The following is a 13,927-nucleotide window of genomic DNA, read 5'->3' as shown; positions in this document are numbered from 1 at the left end:
TCCCTTCTCCTAGCAACTCTGGGAAAGGATTTAACAGATAATGGGTAATTAGCCAGTAACAGGTTATTCTAAGATAAGCTGGAAGAGTTAATAAGGCCGCAGCTCAATTAGCGGCAGTTTTCTGAAGACAACCGTTTAGGGTGAGTTGTTGATATTTCCTATCAAATAATTTACCTAACATTGAGAAAGCTTACAAATCCGTGGGACAACAAAAGTTATGGACACACTTTCCTGTCCAGGTGCGTGAAGGCCCCTCTTTGATTTTCCTTTGCTGGCTACGGCTGCAGGAAAATGTAGGTTAGACGTTAGGAAGAACTTCCCGAGACCACAATGTAAATAGTGAAAAGCATGCTTTAGAGGAGAAAGATGGACAGCTCTCTTTATGACATGTCCGAGGGGCAGCTCAACTAGATGATTCCCTAGGAGTCCAGGAGCCTGAGTGGGACAGACAGCTCTCTTTCAAATACATCCTGTCATCTGTCTCCAGGGGGCTTCGCGGTCAGAGCCCTGGTTGTGCTAAAATCGGGTTACATATTTACCTTCCGAATCGTGTTTGTAAATTTCTCTGTCTCCTCTTGATGCAGTCTGGTCGCCTGCGCAAGCTGACCCTGCAGCTCCTCTAGCGGTACACTCTGTTCAGGTAAAACAGGGGGCCCTGAGCTGATCGGTGGGATAAAGGAAGGGGTTTAGTGGAAGACGCAGGACAGACATCTGCACAAGCCAGGGACACACATGGAGCGACACAGCACGGACCGGCGCTGCAGCAGTGGAGTGAGTCCTGTGGCAATTCCCCTGAGGTCCTGCCCGGGGCTCCAGGGTGGTCTGTGCTAGGCAACCCCGGCCACCCTCATCAACCACCTGGGAGACAGGTGCGTAGTGGTGCCTGTCACCCGAACTTGGACCACCACACCACGGCCCCCACCACCCAGGCTGAGAGCAGGGAGCCAGAGGTGGCATGGCCAGCTCACACGAGTCGGTCTCTGAGATTCACTGCCCCAGTTCATTCCAGGTTGCAGCATTCATTTGCTCATAGGCTTAGTGGAGATTTACCTGCCCCATGGAGAGTGCCTTTGTTTCCTCTGGGCACTCCTACCCTGGGCACTCGGGATAAGCGGCGTGGGGTGCCTTCAGGGACCAGAAACATCCTTTGAATTGCATACGTTGCCTAAGAACTGCGCAAAGATCTGCTCTATTACATTTTAGGTTAAAAATAGTTAAAGGAATCCTTTTTTATGCGCTTTACTGGTAAAGTCTACCTATTGGTAAAAGCCTGTCTTTTGTGCCTTTTATGTCCAAATGGCAATGATCGAGAAGTAGGGGCTATTATGTTGTAAGTGTATTTTTTAAGAAAGGGAAATGGTTATATTTAAAAATCTCGGGCATCGTTAAAATCGAAACATGACGTTTTACCCACTTGTTTATGCTACTTGAAGACGGGACTTCATAAATCTGGGAACTAGAGTGGATTGCTGCAATTAAAATAGGTGTCATCCTACTGGTTCATTCTGATGAACTAATCTGTTCTTTCTCACAGAGGACACTGTTCGCTCGTCCTAACTGGATGTGACCTGGGTTGTCAGGACTGAAATTCATGCTCCAAGAACAGGAAATGCAGGACGGGGGGGGGGGGGGGGGGGGGGAAGCAGATCTCTTCCTTTAGCACAAGGGATGACTGAGAGCTTACAGGAAAAAGGATAGAGACAGAAAATCAGAGATGCTGGGGATCCGCCAACTTTTGGGTAACATTTTTGAAAGCTTGAGATTTAAGCTCATCCTTCTTTCAAGAAATCAAGAACTACTGAGGACGTTCATGCCTCTTTGAGTTGCTCATTACTAGATATGATTACTATAACTTTTATATCTACTAGGCCAGGCTTCTGGTTCTCTCTGAAAAGAGGCATTTCTCTCCACATTAAATTTATGCCAATGACTAATTTCTTATTTTTAAGAGAACTACTTTATTGTTTTTTAGTATGTGTGGTCTTTTACAGTAATGATTTAATCTTTTCTCCTGTTTGCCTGCCTTTCATAGTTGTGAACACACCTACTTTGTATCTTGAATATCTATCTGATATTCTAGAATCTGAAGGCCTCTCTTGGAGTTGAACCCTGCCGTCGGCCATCAGCTGACTCTTGATCCAGGTGTGTATTTTTGGCTTGTATGTTTGCAGTTTTGCATTGTGAGCTCATCTTCACTGGGGAGTTAGCTGTGATCCTGTATGTAACCTGGGTTTAGGATGTGTCTACAGATGGGGTTTGTGTTTGCAAAAGCCAGCGACAGAACATCAACTCTCCTTTCCTTGGGGACTCCTAGGCCACCGGTGACATCAGTTCAAAGCCTGATCCTGGTGAGGCTGGCTGCCAGTATGGTTATGTGGGGGAGACTTCATGCTGGTAGACAAGCTTCCCTCTACCAGCAGGCAGATGTCTCTCCAGTTGAGGCTTACACAGTGTGCAGCCCTTGGGGGCCCTGGGTCATTGCTCTCTGCCTGTGTTGGGCCCAAGGCTCTGTGTCCTCTGCCTATGCAGCTATTAAAGCCCAAGGCTCTGGGTTCCCAATTCTGGCAACTCTCCCCCTAATCTGCTTACCTAAAAGCCACAGACACTGCTATTCTGATGTTCCCTTCTGAAATCAATTCCAACCCCTGAAGATTTTCCTAAATTTTGAGGGAAATTCAGCTACATATTTAAGAGACATTTTCTATTTTATGCAGCACTTTATTTAACAAGTACTTATTGAGCACCTATAGTGCTTGGCACTGTACTGGGGATTTACGAGTACATAAAGCTGCCCCAAATCCCTGCCCTCCTGGGGTGTCCCTTCTGGCAGCTTAGGTATTTTGCACAGGAGTGTTTTTAGGTGACCCAGGCTACTCTCTTCCCAGCTTTACTTTTTTCAGTTACTCATTAGTCTATACATTTAAGATATAAAAATCCCCCATATTTGGATACATGTGATACTAGCCCGAGGCTCCCTATGCAGAGATGCTGAAAAAGGCATCCTAATCAAGCCTATCTTTCAAGAAAACCCAAGATCTATTAATTTAGTTTCTATATATGAAACCGAAGGAGTTAGTTTGGTTTTAATCTTAATAAATAATGTACATAAGCTGATTTATTTTAAACAAATATACGAGCCTCATACCACAGCACTGTTTGATTAAAAAATGTGTCCCTCTGTTGGAACCACGTCTTTGAAGGGTCACAGAAAAGGACCCTTGAAGTCCTATGAAGTTGTTCATCTGGGGCATCTGATTTACCTCCAGTGGCTCCCTGTCATCCGTGGAGATGGGTCAACAACAGAAACTGTGCGATCCTCTTCATCTGCTACACATTTTACTTTACTGTCCATTTTTGCTAATGGAGTCTTAAAACCCCTCAGACAAGTAAGTGTTCCTAGCTGGGATGCCGTCACTCCAGTGTCACAAAAAACAAAATACAAACATGCTACAGTCAAAGTTTCAGTCCAGAATTATTCCACGGCCACACAACTGCATCCAACCACACACATTTGGAGCCAAGTGTTCACATGACACATAGACCTCCTCTAGAAAATAGATACTTCCCTTCATCACCATATTCCCAAAGGGTTGATTCTAAAAGCCATCCTTTGCCCACTTACCTAAGATTCTGATTGCACATCAAACAAATTCATCTTGACCTCTCTACGTAAGGCAGTCTATTGAAACAAATACCATCCTTACTTGATCCCAAGGCCAAGGAGACATATCAAGCTCGACGTCACAACCACCTTCCCTGGCAGTGTTCTGAACGCCACCGCCCATGCTTTCCCCGTGTGGCTGAGTCCTACACCAATTTACAATGCGAATTTCCTGGACCTCTTCACAGAAAGTGGCTTATAGATCACTCTCCACACTTAAGAAGTTACCTGCATTATCTCGAAGCAATCTCGAGGTATCTCGTTATACTCACTATTAGCAATGCTCCTTAAATATTAGGACTCTCTTCTACCTCTATCCCCAGGACTTCATTTTCTGGCAAGTTCCATTTTGTTCTGGCCAGTTTTGTTACTGCTTCATCCAAAGCCGTAGAGAAGGTCAACACATGTGTACACATACTTGGCATAAAACCCTACATCATTTTATCATGGCTGGTATTTCACAGCTGGGGCATGAGGGGTCCCAAATGCTTCATGTGTGTTGTTGATTAAGGGATCAAAGGAGGAGCTAGGGAAGAGAGCTCTTTGAGATTTCTGATCTAGAAACTCAATCCCTCTGGGCATGGGCTTGGTTTCATTTATATCTGAAATGTGACCAGGGCCCAAGCTTGGTCACTTCTCGTTCAGAACTATTTTTAAGGCACCCTGCACATTCCCAGCTGCATATCCTATACATTGCTCTCTCTTAACAAGTCGGAATCTCTCAGCAGATTTGTCAGGAGCCACAGGGAGGAAAGTCAGGGAAGAAATCTGGTGCATGATAGGAGAATCTAGCTAACATCTACTGAGATGAATAGGCACCAGAAATACCTGTCCTTCTGAAAAAAAAAATTTTTTTTCTTGGTGTGCTTGCATTAATGGGTTAGTGGGTATTAGTGCGTTCTGACTTCAGCTTGTTCTGCCTATAACTGTTTTAAGAGTGCTGTGTGGATATTCCCTTCCCTCCCTAAGATTAGTGTGTATACTAAGCAGCAGGCCTTCTGCTGCACAGATCTGTCATCTCCTGAAATGTTACAATTGTTCGAAGGTGGCTTTTCCTTTTCTCCTTCTTGGTGTTCTTGCTGCTACTGGTGCTAGTACTAGGAGTAGTGGTTTAATCTGGCCCAAATACCCAAATCTTCCAAAATAGGAATACACTTTCTCTCCTCTTACCCCAAATATGATAATCTACATAGGTTTCAGAGAAGGCATTTCACAAATGGAACTTGAGAAATTGATCCTTTGTTAAAACTTCAGCTTAAATACAGAAAGTTTTTTTCCTCTTTTAAGCTGTTGGTACTAGGTGTCCTATCAGCTCCCCATCCCAAGGAACTAAGGGCAGAGCTAAAGGAAATTCACATATGTACAGTAGTAATCGGCTTGCACAGTTAATTAGTAATTTCAAGGGCAATGTAAGAGGAAGGAAGAACACTGCTCGAGGTACACCGGCTTCAGTCTTGGACTCATTCTAGATGAAAGTGTCTGAGCTCACCTTTTCTGCAGTTACGGTGGTGCTCTGTGGTGTCAGGCTGTGTGCATGAGGCTCCACTGAGAGAAGCTTCTGGGTCAGGCTGCCCTGCTCACTGATGGGAGCTCCTCTCTGTGTACCGTTTCCATGATAGCCTCATTGGAAAGTTGTGGGCAATGGATCTGGGGATGTTTTCACTAAAACGCCTTTAAGAGTTCTGCCTCTAGCATTGTCCATTGTCCAATTCTTTAACCCAGTGTAATACTGGAAGACCAAACTCAGCAGGGGACATCCACCCCAGGGACCCAGCAGCTCCTCTAAGACCCCGACTCTGCAACGGATCTATGTTGGGCTCCTCTCATAAAAAGAAAAACTACAGAGCTATCTAAGTGGTCCTAGAATACATTTTGTCTTTTAAAAAGTATTTAAAAATACAACATGTTTGCATACATAATTGAGTCTTCTGTGTGAAATGCCATAGTGGATAAAGAAGTCAGAACAAAGGATGTTTCAGTCCCAGTGAATACTATTCCCCCTTCTAGGAGATGATGTTGTCTGGGACTTGCCTTTCACCATGAGCTTTTTAACTTTCTCACTTTGTAAAATTAAAGGAAACTGAACAGATGTTTAAGGGAAGCAACAGAGCATGGCAAGAGAGCTGGTGTGCAGTCAGTCACCTGAGTGACCTCGAGTGAACGGCACTCTTCCGAGCAGTGCTCCTCACGGCAGGGTGGGGAGATGGCTGAAGCAGGCCTGGGGAGACCATTCTAGACCCAGCTCACCCACCAAACCCCCAGGGGCTTACTGGCAAGCCGCCTCACTCTCAGACCTCCATTTTCTCATTCACAGAATGGAGGAATTCACCTGAAGATCTGACATTCCCTTCTGAGCTGTATTGTGCAGTGATCCCAAGTCGCCACGTGGCACCAGCTAGCTCTGCTAATCTACCTCTTGTGGAGGTTTATATTCCCACAACACTCGGTTTGAGTCAACGAACTAGGTTTCTCTCTCCAAAGTTGCTGGTTTCTGAAGCTATGAGAGGCCATGCGCATGTATGTCAGGCAACGGGGAAACTTATCAACGCCCCAGTGTTAAACAACATCTTATCAGCATTTAGCTAAACAAGGTGATGTGTGACATGCCCTGAGTGATGAACATATGGGAAGGAAACGGGAGTTAGCCTCAAACTGCTCTCCCAGAGAACGGGGCTGCCATGTTCAGCAAGAGCTGTGCTTGTGTAGATCAGGAAACAGCCAGGGAAAAATGAGAAAGGGCTACAGTGGGCAGAGGAAATTGGGCCCACAACTAGGGGAGCTGTGACAGCCCTTCCCACTTGGCAGTCTTCAATGGCAGGACACCCTTCCCTCTTTATTATCAGTCAGACTTTACGTTCACACAGCATTAAGCACTGTTCATGGCGCTTTCTCAGCCAATAGCTCCTCAGCTCTGAGAATCATCCACATATAATCACACGAGGCAGGTAGGACAGTATTTTTCTTCCCATTTCACAGATGCAAAAACAGAGGCTGAGACTTGCTTGAGAAACAGAGCTGGTCATGGACAGAGCTGGGGCCCGGATGCCCCTGCCAGAGTGGATTCTAGCACAGCATGGCGTCCCTGCTAGAAAGAGCTAGTGGTGCAGTGTTCACTGAAGACTAGGAATTTTGTCTTCCTGAGGGTGTCATCCTGGAGATGAATCATTCAATTGTTTTGAAATGTACATAATTGTGAGTTTGCTACTGCCAAAGCAACCAGCATTCTCAGATGAAGCCCATGTGTGGAGCACAGGCTGATTGCAGGGGCTTCCTGTAGAAGTTTCATAGAGATATAAGACACATCAATCCCTAAACCCACACTTGTTTTTATGTAAGCTTTTCAAGGGCAGTTTTCATGTCACTGTGTGCCCAAATCAATGAGGGTAGAGATGTGATGTACTCTCCTACAGGACAAGGGAAGAGCCCAGACTAGAGATCCGGGACCTTGGGTCTGGGTGAGCCAGCAGTCCCGTGTGCCCACCTGGGACCGTGGGACCCACAGCTCATCAAGGCACTAGCCACAAGCTGAGTGGAAAGGCGCAGGCGCGGCTCTACCCCAAGTGCCTCTGTGAGCATCATTTCCTAGTCAAATGCCTGACTTTTTTGCTGAGTGAGCTCAGTGTGCTTACAGGAGTGAGTCCCTTGTCTTTGTCACCCCTGCTGTCTGGGAGCCACCAGGATCCCTTGAAGCTGAGCAGTAACACCCCTACTGGGACTGATGAATTAAGAATTTTCATGGTGTGGGGCGCCCGGGTGGCTCAGTCGGTTAAGCGTCTACCTTCGGCTCAGGTCATGATCTCCGGGTCCTGGGATCGAGCCCCACATCGGGCTCCCTGTTCAGTGAGGAGTCTGCTTCTCCCTCTCCCTCTGCCTCTCTCCCTGCTCATGCTCGCTCGCTCTCTATCTCTGTGTCTCAAATGAGTAAATAAAATCTTTAAAAAAAATAATTTTTCATGGTGCCCTACTCCTGCAATAACCCGCCTTGACCAGCAGTATCAGAGCCAGGGATTCATTCCTTGGTGACACCTGTCTCTGTCGTGGGTAGAATTACTTGCCAGGAAGAGCTTTCACCGACAGGACTGCTGACAACTGTTTCATATGATGGCGTCCCTCTGGTAGCCTTTATGGGGGCTGGGAGCTTTGTTGACAAGAGGTTGCTATGGCAACAGAGAATGCTGCAGCCGAGCCCCCAGGTTGGGAGTCCACGCCCTGATTCTGCCCACTGGCTGGAGCCCTGTCACTGGAAACTACAGGACAGGCCACATGAGACACAGGGAAGGACAGTTTCTTCCAGCCCAGCAAAGACAGTGCTTGGTTTTCATGCCTGTTTTCTTTCCTGTTTGACAGAAAGCTACGTAACACTCACGAATCAGTCCCCTATGCCTTGCTGTGTTTCCAGGCGTCCACAGGCAGGATGATGCTTGTCTGACAAGGGAAGCTGGCGGTTGCCCGTGTTCACCCTGTGCGGACCCTCCCATTCCAGTCGCATGCAATGGACTCTGATTCCGGGGGAGTCCCGCCTGGTTCCATACCCGCCCACCATGTCCCTTAAGGGCCCTGGACCCAGGTAGGAAACACCACACAGCCAGCCACACAGCCAAAGGAGGGTTGGGAGGGCAGGGGTTGCTGGCCGGTGGGGCCAGGTGGTCGCTGACCTCTAGACTGAAGCAGCTCTGGCCTCCCAGCCGGCAGCTCCCAGCGTCCCCGTCGGCTCGGCGGTGCAGCGGCTCCGGCTCATCCCCGCGCTCCTGCCCCGGCTGCCACTCCGGCTGACCTCTCAGTTTGGACTGTTAGGTGCATGGGAGGGATTTGGATTTGTTTTGTTTTTAATTTTAAATAAACAACAAAGGAGAAGAGGGGTGGGGCAGGGAGGGGAGGTGCTGAAGAAAACAAAAATATGTAAGGTAGACGATGGAAACCACCACCGGACGAGGAAAAGCATGAACAGACACAGTGCCATACGAGAGGGACGAGAACAGAACCAAAATGAGGATGAGCAAAACAATGGCTGAAAGATCTGAAAAGCAAACAAGAGAAACAGAGTGGGGAAGAAGGCAGAACACTGGTTATGGGGCGCATGCAATGGGGATGCGTGAATCAAAGACTCAACCGCAAGCACACTACCCATGAAGGATACGGAAACAAGGCTCCTCCTTCCTCGCTTGTGGTCGAGCAGCAAAAGCCATAATCCAGGCGGCAGCTGGGTCATGCACCCAAGGGCGATGCATAGGAAAGCAGTCCTTGGAGGGCCACTCCACTCCGCCCTCACCCTCGGCTTGGGGAGGGAAGCTACTTTCTCCATCAGCGCCATCCTTCTCCCGGGCCGGCTCCTCTCCCCACTCTGGCTCATCTTCCAGTGGGAGCGGGTGGGCCTGGCTGCCTAGGGCCTTTCGGACCTGCACTGCATCTCTCTGGCCATCAACCCAGGTAGGGATGCACATGCTCCTGAGCCAGTCTGCTAAGTGTCCTGACTGTGAAATGAGTTTGTACTTTGTTTTAAACTCCTCTGCTTCTTCATCGAGATAGCTGGTCATTTGAGACACCAAAAAAAAAGGAAAAAGGAAAAAGGATGGATTGCGTCGATCCCTATTGCTGCCATTGGGGTGAGCCTTGTGTCATGAGGGAGGGCCTCTAAGCCAAGAGCAGCGGCGCAGTTAAAAAAAAAAAGAGGAAAAAGAAAACAAGGAAATAAAAGAAAACTAAAAAAAAAAAAAAAAAAAAAAACCAGAAACCCAACCAATAGAAAGGATTTGGTTGACACTTGAGGCTTTAGTACAATGCAGGTTTGAAATCATAACCAAGCAGCCGTGAGCAGGATGAGTTCAAGTGCAGCAATGCCAGCAAGAAGGAGGAAGAGCAAAACGGAGCAGGGAGGCAGAGCCAGGAGCCCCCTTACCTGCAGGTCCGGGACCAGCTCCTTCCCCAGGGTCCCGACGGGGGAGTCCCGGGACACGGAGGTCACAGTGGAGAGAAAGCTGGAAGACTCTGTGAGGTGGGGCAAGGGGGAGAGGTCTTCCAGGCGCTCCCTCAGGCCGTCCCCGAGCCTGTTCACCTGCTCCAGGAAGGCCTGCAGCTCCTTCCTAAAAACCTTCATCCTCGAGTTGATGGTCCCCAGCAGCGGGGGCTCCTTCTTGCCTGTCTCGCCCGTCTCCCCCGTCTCCCCTGCCCCCTGGACGTCAGGCCCCAGTGAGGCCTCACCACTGCCTCGTAGCCCCACGTTGTCGCCGAAGCCGGCGGTGTCCGTGATGAGGCGCTCCATGGTCCGGTCAAGCCGCTCGGCCTCGTGCTTTATGCTTGCCAAGCACTCAGTGTCCTCCCTGACCCGCAGGAGCTCGGCCGGACATGGCTCACTTGCCTCTGACGGCTTTCCACTGTCAAAGCCCGACGTCTTCTCGAACATCTCCTCTGAGTCGCTCTCGCCGCCAATAGGGCCCTCCCGCTTGGGCTGGGGCTGGCGGCCTTCCTCCCCGTCGCTCTCCTTCTTGCCCTGGTCGCTGTCCGCGTCGCTGTCCCGGGGGCTCGGGGCGCGCAGGCCCAGGTGGGCAGCCAGGTCATAGCGCTGCACGTTGGACAGCAGCACCCGGTTCTCATACTGCAGCTTCAGCACCTTCCCACTCAGCTCGTTGATCTGCAGCCGCGCCGACTTGAGCTCCTCCTGCAGAGGGGCCCCACTCGCTGCGCCCTTGCCCATGCCCTCCGCCAGCCACCCTGGCTCCGGCCGGGGCTCAAACTTGAACTTGCTCAGCTCATGTGTCAGCTGCCGGTTGTGGTCTTCGATCTCGGATATGGACCTCCGGAGCAGCTCCGCTTCCTCCTCCACGAACTGCAGGTGCCGGCGGAGCTCCGTCGAGGACTCCAGGGAGTCGCCGAAGGGTGAGGTAGGAATGCTTGCCATGTGGTCCCGGCCTGTACCCTCTCGCTCATACTGGACCCGCAGGTCCTCCATCTCCGCTTTGAGGCCTCGGTTCTCCACCTCCAGCTCTACGATCTTCCGGCCCAAGATGTTGGCCTCTTCCTCCACCAACTTCAGCCGCAGCTTCAGCTCGGCCTCCCTGGTGCTGGGCGGCCCACCCGCTTCCCCCGTGGGGAGAGGGCTGTCCACGTCTCCATACAGGGCCTTGTACTTCTGGAGCTCCTGTTCCAGCTCGTCCTTCTCCCTCCCCAGCTTGGCCATCTTCTTACGCATCAGGGAGCCTTCCTCTTTGGCAAACTGAAGCTGGCACTTCAAATCAGCACTGTCATCCTGCCAAGAGAGAACACTTAAAAATACCACATGTTCGTGTTTGTGGTGATTTCCCTAGCACCTCACCCCCAACACACACACTCACACACACACACACAAACCATGATCTTTACAACAGTGTGTCGAGTTCCAGGTCAAAGCAGCCAAGACAATGCCGACATGAGCCCAGGCCTTCATGGGGCAGACACTGCAAAGGCCTACGGTCTGTGGCTTTGTCACAGAAACCAAAGAAACCAAACAATTCGTTTGGGAAAAACATGCACATGGAATCCATGGTACAGACGATGAGTGCAGAGGACGCAGAATGAAATGAGACCCAGTGCCTGTTAGCAACGCGGCGGTCCCTCCTTACTTTGTGGGTCCAATCCGACTCATCACCAGTACCAGTGAGAGATGCCAGAACCCCTCACTAAGCCTGGTACAGCTGACAGGCGTCAGTAGCTACTTCTACCTGCTGCCACTCACTTCCTCCACTGTGGACCTCCCTCACCTAAAGTGGCCGGCAGCCCACAGGTAAGCCAGGATGGGGAGGCCCTGATCATTGTACTGATCTGCTGAGACACTGAGACGTGACAATCACCTCTACTCCTCCTCTGGTCTCCCCACCCCCAACATATCACAAGGATGACACAAGGACAAGGACATGGGATAACAGGCAGGAGGGGGCTTTGGAAGCTGTGGTGTAGAGTAAGTACCACGCTCTTGCGGTTAAGATGAACTGTTACCGCAGACCTAACACCCAGGTTACTCGCAACCTTTCACCAGGCAAGGGCAACGTCAGAGTCTTTGCTTCTGTTCCACCCCCTTACTTGCTGTAACACAGCAGGAAATGAAACTCAGAAACCCAAGGCCAGAGTTAGGGGTTTCAGAACCAGAGAAAAGGTTCTCACTGGAATCACTAGAGGACTCTGGAGAGTCACCAAAGCAGACTCCCTGCTACTAAAAGGCCACACCGCTTGGCTGAGGTCCTGGAGGCATGCTATGAACCGTTTGGAAAGCTGACTGGGCCTTCCCAGGGTAGATCTCAATGCCTGGGAACTATATGAACTCTGATGTGGGCCTGCCCAAATGTTTCACTAGTCCCATTCGGTGAATGGGAAAAATGACCGATTTCATGAATCATTCCTCTCTGATTGGCTATCACAAGTTTCAAAAGGCTGTTGTGGGGACAAAGACTTTGGCAAAGGGTTCCCCATCTCCCAGAGAGACTCAACAACATAGTCCATGGTAGCCATACTCCATCAGCCCCCAGGGAGGGAGAGGCATCAAACCAGTCTCCGAACAAGTCAGCCCACTGGGGGAGAATGAACTTTCAGGTCATTGTTTGTGTTCAAATGGTCTAGGGGAGTTAGAGGCAGCTTTCACACTCAGAGAACAGGGCTCATTCTCTGCCATGGTCTTGCTGCACACTCACCATTGGGTCGCAAGATACAGAAATACCCACCTTGGTGCCTCCCAACTGTCTTCCTTCTACCCTGCCTCGATCTCTCCTCCTGCACCCCAAACCCATATAAAAAAAAAAATGATGTGACAGGGAAGACTCAAGGAAAAATCTAAGGCCAACTGTGAGCCAGTGCCACGGGGCTATAAAAGATGTATATAATCCTAAGACTAAGGGTAAAGCATACTTGTTTGTTGATTCGTTCACTCTTTCAGTGAATACTGAGAATCCACTATGTATCAGAAACTGGCACGTTACTTTTAAATGACCCCAGTTCCGGGGCGCCTGGGTGGCTCAGTCGTTAAGCGTCTGCCTTCGGCTCTGGTCATGATCCCAGGGTCCTGGGATCGAGCCCCACATCGGGCTCCCTGCTCCGTGGGAGGCCTGCTTCTCCCTCTCCCACTCCCCCTGCTTGTGTTCCCTCTCTCGCTGTGTCTCTCTCTGTCAAATAAATAAATAAAACTCTTAAAAAAAAAAAAATAAATGACCCCAGTTCCTTAAAACTTTCAAGAACAGATCAAAAGCACCCTTTCAATTATTTGATAAACATAGATCTGCAAGAAGTCTACACATCCAAATATACAGAGAGGGCTCTGCAGTTCACATGAAGGAACGGAGTTTAAATAAGCAAACATAAATACCAATGGAGACAGACTGTCAACACTTTGTAAATGGATTAATTTGGGAGTGAAAAGCCTAGGATGGGAGACAGCCCATTCCCTCAGCCCCAACATTCCACTTCATAGCCAGCGGTGTGTCCTTTGTCCAAAATCACCTAAATGATCCTGTCTCCACCCTGAAGCACAGAATCTGCCTTTGTGCCTGAGGACAGCAGCTGATTTTGTGGAAGAGAATGTCGCCAGCCCAAAGGGAACGCCCCCATCTGCCCACCTGGAGCCTGGGCAGACCCAGGAATGGGCAGGACCACCTGCTGTGATCAATGCCCCACCCCACGCACTTCCATAGAAACCTGCAGCTCCTAAGGCCCTGGTCAGTGGGAGAATAGGCTGGAAATGCGCAGACAAGGGGCAGCGTTACCTGCATAGCTCAGGAGGTTTTGGTCTCAGACCAAGATCTGGGAGTCTCAGGTGATCTTCCCTGAGGGTCCTCCCCACAAAAGTTGAACTGAGAAACTGAGAAAAGGGGTAGGATCTCTGAGTGGCCTGCAGAACGCCGGCCTTACCCAATGGTTCTGAAACGCTCAGCTGTAAGTGCTCAGGGAAGACAATCCCAAAGAGCCCTCATATCACCTTGATTTCTAGAAACTTTAAACCTCCAACCCCCCTCCCCCATCCACCACTCCCAAGTCTGACTAAAACCAGAACTGTTCTCTTCCTTCTTCCTGAACCTAGCTAGACCCCAGTCCGTTAAAGAAGATTCTACAACACACCCTAAGGAGGGTCTGATTCATAGATTACCTGAGGACTGATAAAGTATCCAAAAAGTCTTCTTGTTCCTTAAAAACAGAAACTACACATACACCAGGAATTCTGACGCAATTCAAGCATGCTATCGTTTTTACTCAACACCCATGAACGACACCAGACCTGCCACCAATGTTAAAGCAGTTTTCCAAAGACAA

General features: G+C 49.5%; 1 protein-coding gene across 4 annotated transcripts in view; it reads right to left on the bottom strand.

Annotated features, from left to right (window-relative positions):
• MTCL1 (microtubule crosslinking factor 1) overlaps positions 1 to 13,927 on the bottom strand; it is a 130,522-nt gene that overhangs the window by 44,016 nt on the left and 72,579 nt on the right. For 2 of the 4 annotated variants that reach the window (XM_044920948.1, XM_044920950.1), the window contains exons 5-8: positions 9,558 to 10,904; positions 8,317 to 8,448; positions 7,162 to 7,163; positions 540 to 660 (exon numbers count right to left, since the gene is read on the bottom strand). In XM_044920948.1, the coding sequence (XP_044776883.1) occupies positions 540 to 660; positions 7,162 to 7,163; positions 8,317 to 8,448; positions 9,558 to 10,904 (1,602 nt within the window). The remainder of the gene's footprint in view (positions 1 to 539; positions 661 to 7,161; positions 7,164 to 8,316; positions 8,449 to 9,557; positions 10,905 to 13,927) is intronic. The other 2 variants (XM_044920949.1, XM_044920951.1) reach the window with 1 other exon arrangement.

This window comes from Neomonachus schauinslandi, chromosome 14 (genome assembly GCF_002201575.2).
Source record: "Neomonachus schauinslandi chromosome 14, ASM220157v2, whole genome shotgun sequence".
Lineage (NCBI taxonomy): Eukaryota > Metazoa > Chordata > Mammalia > Carnivora > Phocidae > Neomonachus > Neomonachus schauinslandi.
This window is presented reverse-complemented; position numbering and strand designations above follow the sequence as displayed.